This window comes from Cornus florida, unplaced genomic scaffold (genome assembly GCF_030987335.1).
Source record: "Cornus florida cultivar Cherokee Brave unplaced genomic scaffold, ASM3098733v1 CherokeeBrave_3.0.0_Hap2_Chr04, whole genome shotgun sequence".
In the NCBI taxonomy this organism is placed as follows: domain Eukaryota; kingdom Viridiplantae; phylum Streptophyta; class Magnoliopsida; order Cornales; family Cornaceae; genus Cornus; species Cornus florida.
The window spans coordinates 8,083,352-8,103,164 of record NW_026775574.1 but is presented as its reverse complement, the minus strand read 5'-3'; the positions used below and the strand labels follow the sequence as shown (position 1 = coordinate 8,103,164).

General features: G+C 36.6%; 3 protein-coding genes across 3 annotated transcripts; all 3 read left to right on the top strand.

Annotated features, from left to right (window-relative positions):
- The first annotated feature begins 811 nt into the window (after nt 1-811).
- Nucleotides 812-12,990, top strand: LOC132302686 (proline-rich receptor-like protein kinase PERK9). The gene is made up of 8 exons (XM_059799601.1): nt 812-3,013; nt 3,427-3,834; nt 3,920-4,006; nt 4,925-4,995; nt 5,079-5,155; nt 5,284-5,431; nt 12,243-12,404; nt 12,512-12,990. Exons 1-8 carry the CDS (start codon nt 1,690-1,692, stop codon nt 12,689-12,691), a joined length of 2,457 nt encoding a protein of 818 aa, XP_059655584.1. The 5' UTR covers nt 812-1,689; the 3' UTR covers nt 12,692-12,990.
- A 2,730-nt stretch (nt 12,991-15,720) lies between these two features.
- Nucleotides 15,721-16,657, top strand: LOC132302685 (uncharacterized). The gene has a single exon (XM_059799600.1). It carries the CDS (start codon nt 16,171-16,173, stop codon nt 16,627-16,629), a length of 459 nt encoding a protein of 152 aa, XP_059655583.1. The 5' UTR covers nt 15,721-16,170; the 3' UTR covers nt 16,630-16,657.
- A 1,310-nt stretch (nt 16,658-17,967) lies between these two features.
- Nucleotides 17,968-18,758, top strand: LOC132302683 (probable calcium-binding protein CML16). The gene has a single exon (XM_059799598.1). It carries the CDS (start codon nt 18,158-18,160, stop codon nt 18,635-18,637), a length of 480 nt encoding a protein of 159 aa, XP_059655581.1. The 5' UTR covers nt 17,968-18,157; the 3' UTR covers nt 18,638-18,758.
- Nucleotides 18,759-19,813: the final 1,055 nt, after the last annotated feature.

Here is a 19,813-nt window from a genome sequence, read left to right as displayed (position 1 = left end):
GAAGAGTCCAATCTTAAACCTCATTCTTCTAGATGCGATCATATGAGTGTCAAATGACTTACCCACTTAAACCAATCCTTAGAGTTTCAACAAGAACACTTAATCATACCAAATAATAGATAAGTTAAACTCCCTCCTCTTTTAATATATCTCAATAATTATCATACCATCTAATAACACAACTGAAAAACAAGATTATCTTTTTGCCCCAATAAAAGTTCTAGTGACAAAAATAATTCCACAATGCGATTTCAGTAAAAAATAAAAATAAAAATTAATTAATTAATTAATAATGATAATTATTAATTGGTACATAAATTAGTCTTTAAATTTGATCATCTCTATAATTAATATTTACATTTACACAAGTATACTTTCTTTAGCATTATGAAGTGACAATTAAAAATTAATTTTGTCAAACAAAAAAAATAATATTTTAAAAAAAAAACATTATGTAGACTAGAAATTCTTTACCAAGCAAATTATGTTTGATAAAATCAGTCCCAAAACATAAGATAAAAAGGCACTAAATGAAAAAAAGGACTAAATGTTCTAGATAGTAGTAGTAAAAGTAAAAAAAATCAACTTACTATTATTACAAAGAGTAAATAAGAATATTCAACCAAGGACTTTTGACGAATATTTAATGCCGAAATAATTTGTTTGATTTTGTACGCTCACAATCTGCATTGCGAGTACTTGATAGCCTTTATTTAATCAATAAGTAATACTCCATTGATTTGACGTTTGAAAGAAGCAAAGCAATTCAACCTGAATGGTTATGATCATGCTGTTATCATAAGAAATGTGATCAACATGTTATTATTATACATATTCAAATGTCAAATAAAAAGGAAAAATTTATTCTCGATGTTGCTATCACTATACTTGCTTTGTATTTGAGAGTTGAGACAACTGTTTCCGCGTTTTTGGGTTTGAGCTTCCGAGGCTGAAATATTCCCTGGAATTTGCTAATCCTAGAGAGAGAAACAAAAAGGTAAAGGGTTTCTGGGATTTTTACAGTTGGGTTATCTTCCTTTTTTTTTTTTTTTTCTTTTTTTTTTTTTTCTCCCTTTCTTTTGGATGGTTTGTGTATTTTGCATTCTACATTTGGGACATTAGTGTTCATATATGAATTTTGGTGTCACTTGATTACGTCTTTGCTGATCTGGGTTCTTGTGCGAACCTGTTTAACTGATCTGGGTGACTGGGTTTTGCTTGAAACGGTGATTAGTGATCTGGGTTTTGCTCTACGAGTGTTTGGTTTTCTGGGTTTTGCTCAGAATTTGTTTTGGTGATCTGGGTTTTAATCTGGAGAAGGATATTTGATTTCGCGTGAAGTGTTCGACGAATTGCCTGTTTGGCTGGTGGATTTTGTTTTCATTTTCTCAGAGACTGGGAATTTTGATTACTGGCTTCCAAACTGGTTTATAGAAGAGGTCGTGCGGTCTGTGGACTCTATGTTAGATATATAAAAATTTGAACTTGACACTGGATAGTGTGATCTATAAAAAAATTCAGATTTTGGCTGTTGGATTTTGATTGTTATTGAGAAATGAGAATGATAGATGAGAGATTTTGATTTGCCTAATAATAGTGAATCTTGAGAAACTATCATGGAAGGCTGGAGATTTTGGTGACATTATATTGGCAATTGCTTAATTTTTGTTAGTTTTGGATACTGATCAGATGGCGAGTCCGAATTCTCCACCCTCTGCTGTCCCACCGGATTCCACCACTCCTCCACCACCACAGCCTTCATCTCCTCCTTCAGACCCTTCTGCAACTCCACCGTCTTCGCAGCCCAACGCCAATCCACCTGACACGGCAACACCTACTACTCCATCCGAGCCACCCCAATCCACTACTACCGCTAATGTGACATCTCCTCCTCCGGCCTCACCATCACCCCTATCACCACCACCTTCTTCTCTAGCGTCATTGCCGCCTACAACATCACCCCCTCCTCCACCTGTGACACCTCCTCCGTCTACACCTAATGCTCCACCCCCATCCTCCAATTCTACTCCACCTCCGTCGACAAATTCACCAGGAAGTTCACCTCCTCCTCCATCATCAAGTCCCCCAACTAGTTCACCTCCACCTCCATCATCTCCTCCCCCAACTAGTTCACCTCCTCCTCCATCATCTAAACCACCAGGAAGTTCACCTCCTCCTCCATCATCTACTCCCCCAACTAGTTCACCTCCACCTCCATCATCTACTCCCCCAACTAGTTCACCTCCTCCTCCATCAGCTGAGCCACCAGCTAGTTCACCTCCTCCTCCTCCATCAGCTGAGCCACCAGCTAGTTCACCCCCTCCTCCATCAGCTGAGCCACCAGCTAGTTCACCTCCTCCTCCTCCATCAGAGCCTCCAAAGAATTCACCTCCTCCACCAATGCCAAAACCTCCAGTGAGTTCACCTCCACCTCCATCATCACAGCCGCCTCAAAATTCTCCACGTCCACCATCATCACAGTCTCCTCGAAATTCTCCACCTCCACCGTCATCACCTCCACCTGAAAATTCACCTCCACCACCAGCATCTCAAACACCTGGAAGTTCACCTCCACCACCAGCATCAACCCCACCTGAAAATTCACCTCCTCCACCAGCACCAAGACCGTCTAGTAATTCTCCCCCACCTCCTGGGCTTACTCCTCCATCTGTTTCTCCCCCAATTTCTCCGCCCTCCTCAAACCCTCCTTTAAAATCATCACCACCGCCTCCCTCACTTGTGTCTCCACAATCCCCTTCTCAAAATCCACTTCCACCATCAGGTAATCCGACTACAAACACTTCTAGTGGTAATGCACCAGAAATTTCAAGCTCCTCAGGTAATGGGGGCCTTGGTATTGGAGGTTCAGTGGCTATTGGTATTGTATCATTTTTCATACTACTTGGTTTCATTGGAACGGCTTTCTGGTGCGTGAGGAAGCGAAAGAAAAGGGTTTCTGGACTCAATGGCGGTTATGTTCTGCCTACATCGCTGGGCCCTTCCCCACAATCAGGTAATTCTGTATACATTCTCGTATCATTCCCCGAGTGTGCTCTGCCTTTTCGTTTGTTCCCTTTGTGTGTGTGTGGCTTTTGCATGCTTGACTTTGTGTTTGTTCTTGTATATGCACTTCTACGTTTTTGCTGGGTATCTTTAACATGTTATACTTTCTAAAAACTATAAACACAACAATTTTTCAGTCTTTACTTCATAGATGTATCTTTGCTGCTTTCAGGCTAAGGCGGTCATGAACTTAGACACCATAAGTGAGGAATAAAATTAGAGTAGGTCTGAATTTATTGACTAAGCTAATAATATAGCATCTAAATCCTTGTTATTGAGCATGCTTGGAAACAATTTATATCGTATGTTTGTGTGATTGATACTTTTGTATGAAATATAAGAAGGTTTGTAATTTGTGTCCAGATTCTGCCTTTAAGGCACAGACAACAGCACCCCTTATGGGAAGTGGTTCTGGCAGTGGTTCTATATATTCACCAACAGAGCCTGGTGGATTAGGTAATTCAAGGTCATGGTTTACCTATCAAGAACTAGTGCAAGCCACAAATGGGTTTTCAGCACAAAATCTTTTGGGTGAAGGTGGATTTGGTTGTGTATATAAAGGATGCCTAGTGGATGGGAGAGTGGTAGCAGTAAAGCAGCTAAAGATTGGTGGGGGGCAGGGGGAGCGAGAATTTAAAGCCGAAGTTGAGACTATTAGTCGCATACACCATCGGCATTTGGTTTCACTAGTGGGTTACTGCATTTCTGAGAACCAAAGGCTGCTTGTCTATGATTATGTCCCTAACAATACCCTCTATTTCCATCTTCACGGTAATCTTTTATGTTTGAGATTTTGAAGGATTTTTTCTGTGATAATTGGTAACTAACATAAGGGGTTGCTCCTTGTATTTTGTAGGAGACGGTAGGCCAGTAATGGATTGGGCAATGCGTGTAAAGATTGCTGCCGGTGCAGCTCGTGGAATAGCTTATCTCCATGAAGACTGTAATTATTTGTGCTCTCCTCTTCTTGATTTTAATATCTAATGTTGTCTTCTGCGTTATTTATTTATTTTTTTAAAAGAAGGAAAAAAGAACATGCTCGGTAAAAAGGAAAGAAAGAAAAAATCAAAATCATAAGGCCAAAAAACCTTTAGAAAGATAGTGTACCCTTCTTCTTTTCACCGTCTCTTTTTTTCCCTATAATTAATAAAGGTGAGGTGCTCGAATCGACCTCAGGATTACTCTTAAGCTATGATACCTACTTGGTAGCCAAAATTCTTTTGACCTTGTTCCTCCTATGACACGTATCAAATCCAGTTTTTCAAATATAATTGCAGTGTCAGTGATGACATATAGAATGGTGTGTGTTAGTTTGACCATATATTACCATTCACTCAAGCATCAAAGTTTACAGAAGCGCTGTGTTAATTTCGGGGGAAACAATACTTAATATCCTCCCTTAATAAAATCACAACCCGTAGGAAGAATAGATTAGACAATTGAAGGCATTCTCCTTAGAATTTCAAAATGATATTTTTCTCACAAAAAATGGCAGGTTGTCTATAATTGCTATCTTTTATTTTTAAATGTCATGCGCTAGCCTGTGAGGTTAAAATTTTAGAATTCATTTTAACAGTTGCCTCTTATCTTGTCAAGAAAAACAGAAAGAAAAAAATTGCCTCTGTCAGAATTTTTTTTGTCACCAAGGTATATGATATATGGCACATACTGTTAGGTTGATCAATAGGGAATCTTTTTTTTACACTATTGAAAAATAACACCAAGTAAATCCTAACACGTGATATCTTCTGAACAAATGCACTGTCCTACCACTGTAATTTAATAACTGTTTTTTTGTTGAAAGATCTTTCTTATATCATTGTTTGCATATTTATTTCACTTGCTATTTTTCGTATGGCAGGTCATCCTCGGATTATTCACCGAGATATAAAGTCATCAAATATTCTTTTAGACAACAACTTTGAAGCTCAGGTATCTGCAACAATCACAATTCATTTTGTAATTCTCATCTCATAAGATGTGGGTTTACAATTTTTTTTTTTCTGGCTTTACAGGTTTCTGATTTTGGTCTCGCTAAATTAGCTTTGGATGCAAATACACATATAACCACGCGGATTATGGGAACCTTTGGGTAGGCAGCACATCCATAATTGGTCTGGTCATCCTTTTAGGATTAAATCCCCCACAAGTAATACTGTTATTTACATGGTTGGACATATACTAGTCATGTTTTAAAGGTTTCAATTGGTTGATTTTCAGATACATGGCTCCTGAGTATGCGTCAAGCGGCAAATTGACTGAGAAATCTGATGTATTCTCCTTTGGAGTTGTGCTTTTGGAGCTAATTACTGGACGTAAGCCTGTGGATGTATCTCAGCCCTTGGGAGAGGAGAGTCTAGTTGAATGGGTAAGTTTTATGAATGTTAAACCTAGCTCCTGCTACTCCATTAAAAATCTTAGGTAATTTTGGTTGACTTTAAGATATAATCAAATCAAGAGTAAGTGATAAAGAAGAAGAAAGCGGATGAGAGAAAAAGAGAGAGAGATGGGGAAAGAGAGAAATAATGAAAGAATACTTTCATCCTTTCACCACATTCTATTTATAATAACAAGTTTCAGAAATTACACATAAGCCCCAACATTATATAAGTAATAACAAATAAGCCCCTGACAACAATTTTGTAAAACCGCTACTCTATATTAGGCATGCATGAACTGGTTATAAATTTACGAGATCTATTAAGCTAGCTGTTCTTTCATTAATGTAGTGTTATCAGGATGAGTTTGATGGCAGTACAAACCTATGTCCTTTTTTTCTTTTTCTTTTTCTTCTTTCATGGTACTCTTGTTGGTGGTACCAAGGATCAAATGTGTTGCACACCTTCTGTCAGAACACTTGTTGCAGGGAGTTGCAATGCAGGGTGACTTCTTTGCTCTAAGCAGCATAAGATCACTTATGCTCTGGAACCACACATCTAATTTGGGAACAAGTAGGATTTGAAATTTTATAATTGAATCATGACTTAGCATGAGAAAGTGCTGAATTTTGAAGAAACGTGGTTCAATTTTTATTTAGGTAGTGTTTAAAATCAAGTAGAAATATGAAGGCATGCGTCAATAAGGGGAAATACCTTAAGACCCTGCTGTAGAGGGACCAAAACTGGGTAATACCTTTTAATTCCCTTTAATTCAGATTCCAATAACATAAAGTCCATTACCCATTGTCTTCCCCGTTAATCGAGGGTGCTCTGAACCTTACCCTCTGGCATTATGTTGTACAAAGTGGCTTAATTTAAGCTTGAACCTCTATTATTATGCTTGTAGCCAAACTTTTACCACTGCATCAAGCAATGGCCCCTATCATATACCGATGAGTCCTCTGCTTAGTTCTTCAAGTCTTGAAAGGCACAACCTCATATTATCGTTACAAAAATGGTGAATAGAAGGGTCATCTCTTTGTGAAATGGTAAAACCTCATGCTCCCAAGTGTGAGAACACAAGTTTAATTGGAAGGCAACTTTTTTGTGCACATAACATCATAGGCTAAGAAGCACGGACATGGACACGGATCCGGGACACGGATACGACACGACACGGACACGGCGACACGCCAAATCCAAAAAAATTAGGACACGGACACGGCGAATAGTGTATATATATATATATATCAGCATTAATAATTTAAAAAAAAAAACACTGATATGTTGAGGTTGGAATATATATATATATCACTGATATGTTAGTATATATATATATATCAGCATCTTTAGGACACGGACACGGCGAATTGTGGCATCTTTAGGTTAGTATATATATATATATCAGCATCTTTAGGGTAGTACAAAACAAAAAATAGAACATATCAGCATTAAAAATTAAAAAAAAAAAAAAAAAAAAAAAAAAATTAACATATCAGAATTAAAAATTTTAAAAAAAAAAAAAAATTCCAGAAAAGTGTGTCCGAGCCGTGTCCGAGCTATCTGAGCCGTGTCCGAGCCGTGTCTGAGCTGTCTGAGCTGTCTGAGCCGTGTCTGTGGCGTGTCCGAGCCGTGTCCCAGCCGTGTCCGAAAATTAAAAAAAAAAAAAAAAAATTCCAGACACGTTTTTTGGCGTGTCCGACACGTGTCGGGGCGTGTCCGACGCGTGTCCGTGTCCGACACGTGTCGGACACGGATTCTTCGCCCATTTTGAAGTGTCCGTGCTTCCTAGATCATAGGTTACATTTGTATCAGCCCCTCACATCATCCTGCATTACCTTTACCTACTTAGTTAACAGTTGTCATTTAGCAGAAATAGTGAATAACTTAAATGAGCTAACAATACATTTGCTCTGAACCTTACCCTTTGGCATTAGGTTGTAGAAAGTGGCTGAATTTAAGGTTGAACCTCTATTCTTATGCTTGTAGCCAGACTTTTACCTCTGCACCAAGCAATGGCCCTTATCATATACCAATGTGTCCTCTGCTTAGTTCTTCAAGTCTTGAAAGGCACAGCCTCATATTAATCTTTACAAAAATGGTGAATAGAAGGGTCATCTCTTGGTGAAATGGTAAAACTTCATGCTCCCAACTGTGTGAACACAAGTTTAATTGGAAAACAACTTTTTTGTGCACATAACATCATAGGTTACATTTGTATCAGCCCCTCACAGCATCCTGCATTACCTTTACCTACTTAGTTAACAGTTGTCATTTAGCAGAAGTAGTGAATAACTTAAATGAGCTAACAATACATTTGCTCTGAATCTTTCCCTTTGGCATTAGGTTGTACAAAGTGGCTGGCTTTAAGGTTGAACCTCTATTCTTATGCTTGTAGCCAAACTTTTACCACTACACCAAGCAGTGGCCCCATCATATACTGATGAGTCCTCTGCTTAGTTCTTAAGTCTTGAAAGGCACAACCTCATAATAATCTTTACAAAAATGGTGAATAGAAGGGTCATCTTGTGGTGAAATGGTAAAACCTCATGCTCCCAAGTGTGAGAACAGAAGTTTAATTGGAAAGCAAATTTTTTGTGCACATAACATCATAGGTTACATTTGTATCGGCCCCTCACATCATCCTGCATTACCTTTACCTACTTAGTTAACAGTTGTCATTTAGCAGAAATAGTGAATAACTTAAATGAGCTAACAATATTGTTTATAACTATGAAATTTTCACACCAAAGCACCCATGCATGTGCACGCACATAATGGATTGATAGATATGAGGAAGAATTTTGATGACCTAAGAAGAATGGATTGATAGATATGTGTGAATATGGTTAACTGTTCCCCAACAAGCGAACTCTCATCGGTTATTCTAGAAGATATCAACTCTATTTTAGAAGCTAATGTGGACTCCTAGATCTCTAAACAGGCCACAAGCTCGTCTCCTCAGCAAGTGGGCCTTGTTTGTCCAAGTCTGCTTCATTCAGATCACAATTGTGATGTTTGGCCCTCTTGTCTTTTTACAAGCCATAGAGGCTGTCCTTTTTGTTCCCTAGATGAATCAATGGAACTTTGATACCCGGTTCCTGCTTGGTCAATTCCTGGAAGGCCTTTATATAATGGTTTGATAGAACAATCAAAGTGCGTTTGCCGCAACTACGAGCTGGGTACCTTGGCGCATTAAGGTAAGAGAGGTTAAAGGCTAACGCGCTACTTCTGCTAGCAACCGGCCGCGTCCGTTTTTCATCAGCACTCACGCTTTTCAGTAACTTGTGTTAGATGAGGTGTGCGCTTGTCAGGTAGTTGTTCTATAACTATTAGCTCACTAGTAAGCTACTAGGGGCTAGCAGCTATTGTTGTGAGTCGAGTGGAGTAGTACGAAGAGGAAGTTCATTAAGAAACTTCCCCAATCCTATCCCAATCATCTTCCTCGACTCGAGCGTTGGTCCTGTATTGTGCAAGAAGCAGAAGAAAATGTGACTGAGCAGTGTTCATTTTTTGAAAGCTTACTGACTCAAATGGAAATGAAAGGAAGGAACACACATGACATTGGTCAATGTTAAATGAGGATCAAAATAATTGAACCAATATGTGTGTTACAGGAGCTAGTTTACCATTTTGAACACACACGATATGACATGTGTACGCTGACACGTCAAACTCTAGAAAAGTAGGACACGGACACGGCGTGGACACGGCTCATATAAATGTAAATTTTCATTTATATATCTATTGAATAAGACCATTATAGAACATTAATTAATTTATAATTTTTTATACTACAGTTACATAAGTTTGAAATTGAAGCTATTCAAATATCAAAAAGAATATATTATATTATATATGATATTACTATCCTGTCATTGTAGTTATTGTTATTTTTTTTTTTCTCATTACATACTTTGACAAGTGTTTAATGTCAAATTTTTAAGAAAAAAGAGCTTGGACACTTTGATGTATGTGCATAATGTTGTCATGTGTTTGCTTTAGAAAGACAGAGTGTGGGATGTGTTGGTCAAGTGTTCAGAATGTGTCGGCCAAGTGTCCAAGATGTATCGGTCAAGCATCCGAAATAATAAAAATTATTTTCAAATTATAGACACAGCAATGAAGTGTCGGAGACGTGTCCGTGCTACTTAGAATGACATCCCCCCCCCCCCCCCCCCCCCCCCCCTCCTTTTTTATTAAAGTTGTGAGAGGGAGCCCAAAGCGGACAATATTGTTGACTAGTGGTGGAATTGGATCCTGACAGATGGTTTCGAAACTCAAGCATTTTTTGTTGTCTACTCTATTTCTAGCTTTTGAAGAGTTTTTGAGCCCAAATTTGGAGAAGAGAGATTTCTTGATCTAATTCATCTACACTCAGATTTTAGAGAATTAAAAAAAAAAAATAGAAAACAGTTAGAACAGGGATCAGGAGTTACAACCCAAGCACTCTTTTGCTCCTGAGCTTGTATTTTTTAAAATCAAAATCATTGCAAGGGTGGGATCCTCAACTACCAACCATGATAGGAGTTCTTATTCCTAGTTAAATAAACCCCAAAAATAAAGAATTTGTACATGACATAAGCAAGCAAGTGTAAAACAGACCCACATTTTTTACCCACCAAGGATATAGACCTAAATTATGTACAAATTATATCGAAAACGTCTCTTAGATGTATTTCTAAAAACCCTTTAGATCAAACAGTACTAAATAGTCAAATTGGATTTTCACTTTGGCAGTGATTTTGAGGACCTTCTTGAATTAAAATGGTGCAGGAAACATTGTCATTCTGCCTTTAGACAAGCAACATGCTTCTATTTGCCACAGCACCATGAGGAATCTACCCATATTATATACATGTGGAAGTGTACCCAGTGGTGTTGTATTGCTCTTCAAAAGCTTTTGGATGGCACAATATATCCATCAATCAGATATCAAATGAAAAAAATTATACCCGTAAGTTCGAAAAAGTGCATGTAAAAAAAGTAAATTCCTCATCTCATGATTTGGTCCAAATCATATGGTGAATTTTTTAGCCTAGTTTTCCTATCTCAACAGGTTTATTTGGTTGATTCTTCTAGGAAATCTACGCTTATGAGAGCCTAGATTTTGTTGCTCCAATATGCTTTGCAATTAAATGGCTGCACCCACCATGGTGTTTTTGAGTAGTTCACAATTAATAATGACCTATTAAAATAAATAAATAAGTACCTACTAATGAGGTCTGAAACAGACTCTATCCTCGCTGCCTATTTTTGAGGGCCCTTTAGGGCTTAAGGTTTATTCATCTGGATTCTAGGCACCATGAGACAAGTTCACCTCATTAACATATATCCGTCTTTAGCAAGTCTCTGCTGTCTTAAATTTTTCTCCATTTTCAGAACTGAAAGCTTTCATGTAAGGATTCTGTAAAACTGAAGTAATTCAATACAAGGACATAGGAAATTAATCTTTTTTGTTTGAAATTATTCTCCAGCTCCATTTGCTAAAGCTTGATTAAAGTTAGGAAGTTGTGGCAAAACCCTCTCATGGATTTTGATCTGCAGAGCTTAATCCACTTCCTCGTTACCAGGTTTCCTACACTTCAAACTAATTAGGGTACATAAGTATTAATTTTTACTTAGTTTGAAGTACCATTTTGACTAGCAGTTCTGAAAATTTGCAAGTGTTTCTTATAAGTGAAGTAACATAAATCTAGGCAAGGATCTAGGCAAGGGAATTTGCTTCTCTTTATATATCCCACTAGCTCTCTTTTTTCCCCCCTACTTTAGAAATTGAAGTATAGTATATTGAGGGGAGTAATCTCTCTTCTCTTGCACCAATTGGAGTGTCAATATCTAACCAATATATGTTGGCAGCTTAGTCAAAAGAGGGGCATATTTTAGAATTCTCTCTGCAAACCCTAAAGACATTTTTATTCAACTGCTATCTATTTATGTCGTACGGCAATATTTTCATGGCTGTTACCAGTGCTTACATTATATATAACACTAGAATACGTTGAATGGCTTATGTGTTTCGGGAGAGCTTTATGTTAGTTCTTGATTGACTAGGTCATTATTATTATTATTTTTATTTTTTGTACACTTTTGCTATTATACCAATTGTGAAGGTTTTAGTAACTTAAAATTTTAAATTTATCATTCTCGTAAATATTTATCAAGTGTAATCTATCTTCTAATCAGTAATCACCTAATATGTTCAGATGATTGTTTAGTGACAAGTAAAATTAATACTATATATGGAACAGTTATACCATGCAACCTGTTGGTGAAATTCGCTGCAAGGCATATGAGATTTATATATTTCATCAACAGTGTAATAGCTGTAACCATATATTTCAGTTTAAGGCTTTTTAAGTGTAACGTAAAGGATTAATTCTATGTGAAGAATGAAGCTAGTACTACTAGAAAGAGAAGACCAGCAAATCTTCAAGCATGCAGAACGTAAAAATCTGGCTTCAAATATGCTCTCAAACTGCTATATTTTTCTGATAGGCTTTCCGGTCTCATTCTATTGATGAATTGAATGGCTTACTTCAAAATAAGAATCACCTATCTTAAATGGCTCTGTCTAGAATTTTTTTAAAATTTATTTTGTATTTCTATAAGTAGCATGTGTAGTTGTGTACCATTTCCTTTGAGAATTTTTAGCCTGAGATAAGTATTCTGCTGAAATGAGTGTCTGCACATTGGGGGAAAAAACATACTTTAAAGTTGTGGTGATCATGCACTTTAATCAAACAGCTGATACGTTTTGAAGTCAAGCTTTCCTTAACAAAAACTCAATTTATCTATCAGGCTCGACCTTTACTTAGCCATGCTCTTGATACTGAAGAACTTGAAGGGTTGGCAGATCCAAGGCTTGAAAACAACTATGTCAGTAGTGAAATGTTTCGGATGATTGAGGCGGCTGCGGCTTGTGTTCGACATTCCGCTGCAAAGAGACCAAGAATGGGACAGGTAACTAATTATTGGATTCGCTACTGACTAGAAATTTTCCCCGAAATACTTCTTAGGATATGGATTTATTGGGTTTTGTTGTTGTTTAATATGCTTATGGTTCTCAGGTTGTGAGAGCTTTTGATAATATGGCCACCGCAGATCTAACCAACGGAATGAGAGTGGGTGAAAGTGAAATATTCAACTCTGCAGAGCAATCTGCAGAAATTAGATTGTTTCAGAGGATGGCGTTCGGTAGTCAAAATTATAGTACAGATTTTTTTACACAAAATAGTTGGAATAGTTAAAGAGGAATATGGTAAATATTGGAAGAGGTGAAAGCATTTTGAATCCAGAGGGTTTGATAAAGCAAGCTGAATTGAATTGGTCTTGATGTATTTGCAAAGGGGCCTCAGCTGAGATGTGCTGATTTTGTCTGGTGCAGGATAAAGAGTCCGAAATTCAAACCCTTGATTGGATTTTGTAGGGTAGGTTCTATTTCTGCTTATGCATATAAAATAAGCATTTTTCTTTACCTCAATTTTTTTGTTCTTGTAAGTAAATAGTTCAAAGTTATTGTTTTCGGCAATACAGTATTCATTGTTTTTTGTTTTTTTGCTTCTTTTCTTCTCCTCCTCCAGATATCCTAGTAATTATATATGTTTTTAGGCAGCTATGTACCCCTTGCTGTGTTTTATGTGAGTGGGGATACTGTATTGTTTTTTATTTTTTATTTTGGGGGAGGGGAAAGATGGGGTAAGTCGAACTTGGCTTCCACACGACTTAATGTGAGAATTTGATTGGTTGGTGGGTGCGTGCACCTCATAATTTGTATGTGAGCCCAAACTTTAGATAGAATTAAACAGTTTTTAAAATCACTTTCAATCATAATAACACAGGGCAATACTTTGCTTTTTGTTTTTTGATTTTTGAATCAAGAAAGCAAGGCACGACTTTAATAGACCAACCAAAACCATTTTTTGGGCCCATAAGTAAACAAAACTATCATATTTTGGTTGTTTCTCTTCTTCCACCTCATCCGATTCCTCCTCCTCCTCATTGGCTTCCCCTCAAACCTGATCAACTAAAACAGCTCAAGTATATGTTCAAGCGCTTCGACATGGACTTCGGTGGCAGCCTGACCCTCCTCGAGCTGGCAGCTTTCCTACCGTTAGCTCCGATAATTTATTACAAGAAGAGATAATTTTAGTTGTTCGATTATAATGATGACATGATAGCTTATCGACGCGTAATGTAATATAATTAATTAATAGAAACACTTTATTAAAACAAGAAAATTTTAATTGTGTCGGTTGTAGTGAAGATGTGATATCACCAACTTATTAAATACTGACAGGCCAGTGATAGGACTCAATGTGACATGATATAATTATTTGATGGCACAGATAAATAAGGATTAAAGGTGCATGGAAATCTTTCTCCTATTAAAGCAAAGTGGTTAGAGTGTTTCTACTGGTTGGCTGTACCAATGATATAGTACATCCATTGTAACGAGGTTCTCTTGGGCTCAAGTATGAGAAAATCTAAAATATCCCAGGTATTTACATGTGGTACCTCTGAATAATAGACAGTTATCGAAGCCTTCATTTTACCTTGATATAATTTTTTAGAAAAAACATGACTAACCTACCGTCATAACAATAAATGTCTATAATTGCCCTAAACTAGACACAATAGAGGAGTACAGAATGGTAACTAAATACAATAGAAACTGTAGTCTACTGATCACCAAATGCAAGCAAGCCTCCTCCTAAATGGAGCCACAAACCGAACCCTTGGCAAATTGCAACAATCGATGCATCGCATGCGATCTGATAAGGGTCAGATATAAATATTAAAGACTGTATTGAGAGGAAGGGTAGAATGATATATACCGAATAAAAGTACTGTTAAATCATGCATATCTTAAGAATGAGTCTCAAATACTTTCTCTCTCCCGATTTAGATGTCACTTCTGGGGAGTAGAAATTTTTAAGGAAATATGTAAGACGTGCCTTGTCTCTTTGAAAAGTTACTAATTTGTCTTTATATTCAAGTTTGAAATTTTAAACTCCAAGAACATATATGAAAAGATGTAAAATATATTGTGTAAAAAAAAAAAAATGGACAACTACTCATGGAGATGTTATTTTCTCACATAGAAACACAATGTATGGCATATAAGTCATGTGAATACCCTAGAAGAATAAATATTGCAAAGATATTATATTATAAAGCATTACAGGAATTGTGCGTCTACAAGCAAAAACAGCTGCAGTCTACTGGCTTTATATCTGGTTGAAACGTGGCTGAAAAGTGAAAAGTTATCAAACTAGTATATATATATGCGCCAAGGAAAACATATTTTGTGGAACCACCAAATTTCTAGGTAAATGCAAGTGCCGAAGGCCTGAGGCAACTATGTCAAAGACTTGCAATACATAACGTAACGTGCATTATCTATGCCTAAGACATAGGTATCAATTTTGAAATGTCCCACAAGAAAAGTCTAATGCTGGATATTTCAGATTTTGAAATTGAATCTTAAATTTATATGATTCATGATCCCAAAAAAAATGAAAAGAAGAAAAAAATAAAGGAAAAGGAGGAAAGTTTTAGGTTAATAAAAGGCAAACTAGTGATGAAGATCCTGCCCATGCAGGTAGATCTGTAAACGGATCGGATTTGGACCGGATCAGGTTTGATCCGAATCCGATAAACATTTTAGTAGATCCAATCCGATCTGATAATCTGACGGATATTTTGTAAGTCGATTCGAATCCAATTTGTTAATAAATGGATATTTTTTTATAAAAAAAAATTGAAAAAGAAATATATATTAATGTCAAAAGAAAATGATTATAAGAAAACGATATAAAATAAAAGATAAGTAAAATATGAAAGGAAAAGGAAAAAAAAATTTTATTTATTCTTTGTTAATGAATAAAGAGTATGATATTATTAATATGTATATTATGAGATTTATAAGTACGTGGATAAGAACACCACACTATTCTACATATAATATTATGATTTTTTTTTTTTTTTTTTTGGTTTTTGGTGTTACTTCTAACACAAATCTGACAAGAGTATATATATATATATGTAAAATTATTGATATATAATTTTATTCGGATCGAATCGGATTTGCATAATTCATATCCGATTTGTTAGGCTAACGGATTATTGGATTTGGATCATAATCAAGTTATCGGGTTTTTTGTTCAATTCATATCTAACTAATAAGATTGGATTCAGGTCGGATCCGGATCAGAATCCGCTCAATTGACAAGTCTACATGCCCCTAGGGAGTAAACCTTCAGGTTACAATGGAGTAATTTTATGATTGTGACAAGGCTCACCCTTGAAACATTTATGTCAAAAATATTTTTGAAACCTTCCAAAAAAAAAAAAAAAAAAAATTTATTTTTTTTGAAAAAAGAAAGACAATCTCCATGACAACAACGTACGAAGAAAAGGTTTTTAAGTGGTGCAAGTAACCACGCTATGACATGCTATGTTCCCTTCAAAGTCAATACACTACACATTTGATTGTCCTCTTAGAGAACAAAAATTGCATTGAAGGCAATACAACATTTTGAAGTAACAAACTCATTACCCTCTTCTTAGCTTTGCAACTTCTTATTGTTATTGCTTCACCCTTCATGATACCCTCTCAAGCAAAGAAGGAACTTATTCCTTTCATCACAAGAAATGACTTCTTCAACCCTCTTCTTCATCAGCATCAACCTCAACCCCTCTTTTCTCTTCCAATTTTTGCAGAGCCATGGAAGATTGGAACACGCTTCCTGCTGACTGCATTGTTATATCTTGTTGCTGTGAATGCTTGATCCTACAATTACTTGTATTCGTCTTGCTCAAAATTCCTTACAAACTGGTCCGGAAGACCAAAAAATACGCAAAGAAGAAGCTTATGCACAGAAAGAGAGATGAGAAGATAATACAGAGAGGATCACATCAATGGGAAGATGAGTTTATCGGAGTTCGAGGAGGGTTTGGGGGAATTCAAGTGGAAAGTTTTGTCATGAGTGAATTCCATGGTTATGGGTGTTGCATGGAGGAAGTTGAGAAGGTGTTGGAAGACTTGTCTCAAAAGGGTGTGTTTGCATTTGGAAGCTTTTGGGGCAGAGATAACTCAGAGAGCTACTCAACTTGTCTAGAAAAACATGAATTTGATTTCAATGGTGCACAGTACCAATTCATTGAAATGGTTGGCACTTTTTGAGCTTTTCATAACATTGAATTTTGCATTATATATGGCTACAAATTTCCAATGTTTTTATTTTTATATATTTTTTTATAACGAAGAATCAACTTACCTACTAGTTACTTTGGATTCTCGAATGGTTTACAAATAACAATTACCTGCAAATCACACGTATCGTTTAAACTCTGATACTTTTACACTTCGTGAGAATCGAATCAAGGACGTTCGAGTTTACGATTCTTCCACAGAAGACCCTTTATTCACTAAGCCACCTGGGCAGTTTCCAAATTTCCAATGTTGACTGCCATATTAATGACCACTTTTTGTAATTTCATCTGGTTTTATATCTGTGGCAGATTATTGCATTAAGAAATATATGAATGTTAAAAGGCCTGAGCCACCATAACACAATTCAAATGTGCTGACATGGCATAAAAATAAAGGGGGAGGTTTGGGGTTCAATTCTTATTAAACAAGGAAATGCTTGGTTTGAACTAAAAATTGCTTTCCTTAATTAACTTGATTTTTAAATGAGCGGTGATATTTTAACCAAAGAAACCAGAGAAAGTGGAAAGAATGATTCGACCCTTGGATGAATACATTGAAGTGGGACCCACACAAAATTAGAAGACACAAGTTTTGTACAAAAGAGTTTTCGCTAATCTATAAAAATCCAAAGTTCCAAGGTGAGATTATTCATAAGCTTTGAGATTATTCTCATGGCAATGAAATCTTTTAAGATGAAATGATGTGATGGATTATGAAATTAATTATACACTTATTACTTGATCGACTAATTACATAATTTCTAAATTCCTTGATTATGTGTTTGGATTTCTCAACCCTATCCACTCTCTCAAGACCAACCAGTACCATTCAAATCAACTAAGACTTTCAATCTTGCTCATTTATTTAATTTGGTAGGTGCAGAGAAACAACTTGGCTCTTAATTTGATTTTTCTTGGTGCAAGTCAATGATACAAGTCTCCTTCCATAGTTTCTCCCATACCTACCCAATTGTCCAATAACCCCCACCCCCCCCCCCCCCCCCCCCCCCCCCCGGCGGGCGCCCCCAACACACACACACACATTCCTAATAACAGCCATATATATCAATGACGTTCATTGTATGAAGATTCAAGACAGGAGTAAATGCTTTGTACGTGCCATGCCATGAATAGGTCAAATACAAGTTCTAGTACTAATTTTACAACCAATGCTTGCTTTTGGTCCATGCCACGAATAGGTCAAATACAAGTACTAAAAATAGGTCACACGGAAACCAATAATGGATGCGTAACCCAAACTTTAGAATACAATAAAGCAAAAACAATTTTACAATTCACTTTTCAACCCACATAACACACGGCAATACGTACTTGGTTTCTTATTTTTGTGATTTTTAAAATCAAGAAAAGCACACAAACAACACGTCTTTAATAGACCAACCAAAACCATATTTGGGCCCAGAAGTAACAAAACACATCATATATTTTGGTTGTTTTTTCTTCTCCCACCTCCTCCGTTTTCCTCCTCCTCCTCAGACATGGCCGCTCTTCAATCCGATCAGCTCAAACAGCTCAAGGACATCTTCAAGCGCTTCGACATGGACGCCGACGGCAGCCTGACCCACCTGGAGCTGGCGGCGCTCCTCCGCTCTCTCGGCCTCAAGCCCACCGGTGACCAACTCTACGCTTTATTGGGCAACATGGACGCTAACGGAAATGGATTGATCGAATTCGACGAATTGGTCGATGCCATATTGCCGGACATGAGTGAGGAGGTGTTGATCAATCAGGAGCAACTTTTGGAGGTTTTCCGATCGTTTGACCGCGACGGCAACGGCTACATCACTGCAGCCGAGCTGGCCGGCCAAATGTCGAAGATGGGTCACCCCTTGACATACCGGGAGCTGTCAGAGATGATGATTGAGGCTGATACAAATGGCGATGGTGTCATTAGCTTCAATGAATTTGCATCAATTATGGGAAAATCCGCCACCAATTTCCTAGGCCTCGCAGCCTAGATCACGGTACCGTACCTCGGAATATTGTAGAATTTCTCCATGTGTATGTTTAAGGTTAATGTGTTCATAACCATAACGATCACAAATTCACAGTGATTATGAATGATTAATTTTGACTTGATGTCCTTGACTTTTCCTTTATACTTTTTAAAATTATTTTTATTTTGTGATTGGGAGAGGTCATATGGGGCCTTAATGTACATGATTGAAGGAAGAGAGATGTAAGAAAAATACATATATAACAGAAAAAAAGTGGTATCTCAACTCCTTTCATTGGAAGAAACATTTATAAGTTTATTAATGTATATATATTTGTATTATTAATGTATATATTTGTATTGTGAGTTTGGTGCTGCTATGATATGGAGAAAGTATTTTATCTATTATGGGACATTTGGATGTCAATGGAACTTAATCAATCCATTTGTGTTGCAAGGATTTGTCTTTGTGTTAGAGATCCCACGCCCATTTTTGTCAGATTAAAATTCAAAATGTCTAACCTCGATTTTTAATTAATTTTTTTTATTATAAATTTAAGTCTTCTTCTTCCATAAATAACATTAATTTGTCAAAAAAAAAAAAAAAAATTTGTTAACTCAACTTGAAGTTTTCTGGGATGTTATTAAGGTAATGATAATCTCTCCCATCATTTTCTTTTATTTTTATGTCAAAAAAAAAAAATCTTTTTATTTTTCTTTACTTTTTGTCTTTTCTTTTCTTTTTGCCTCCGGCAATCACGGAATTTCATCTTCAGGATAAGTTATTGCAAAGATTCTCCCGACAACTTTAATTGATTTAATCGGACAATTATTAAAAACCCTTGGCTCATAAGAGGACAAGGACATGAATGCCACTGCCAATACATTGGATTAATCATTGATTTTGTAAAAGTAAAAGTCATGGACAATTAATTTGATTTTTTCCTTTCAATACTTCCAAACATAACTTAAAAGAACTTTTATATTATGGGGATTAAGATCGGTCGAATGCATAATCTTATAAAAAATTGAATTAAAGGAAGTGTGGTTGCTCGATTGGAGAGATTATTGATTGTGATCGGAATAATTTATTGGTACGTTGCGCCTAAGTAGCATAGACACGATACACCATACAAATGTAAACATGTCAAATTCTGAAAAAGTAAAGTACGGCCACACAACAAATGTAAATATGTCA

Excerpts from the sequence above, each read along its gene's own strand:
- LOC132302683 (XM_059799598.1), top strand. The coding sequence starts at position 18,158 with ATGGCCGCTCTTCAATCCGATCAGCTCAAACAGCTCAAGGACATCTTC.
- LOC132302685 (XM_059799600.1), top strand. The coding sequence starts at position 16,171 with ATGGAAGATTGGAACACGCTTCCTGCTGACTGCATTGTTATATCTTGT.
- LOC132302686 (XM_059799601.1), top strand. The coding sequence starts at position 1,690 with ATGGCGAGTCCGAATTCTCCACCCTCTGCTGTCCCACCGGATTCCACC. Across the intron at positions 4,996-5,078 it reads ACAACAACTTTGAAGCTCAG|GTTTCTGATTTTGGTCTCGC; the intron begins GTATCTGCAACA and ends CTGGCTTTACAG. Across the intron at positions 5,156-5,283 it reads CGGATTATGGGAACCTTTGG|ATACATGGCTCCTGAGTATG; the intron begins GTAGGCAGCACA and ends GTTGATTTTCAG.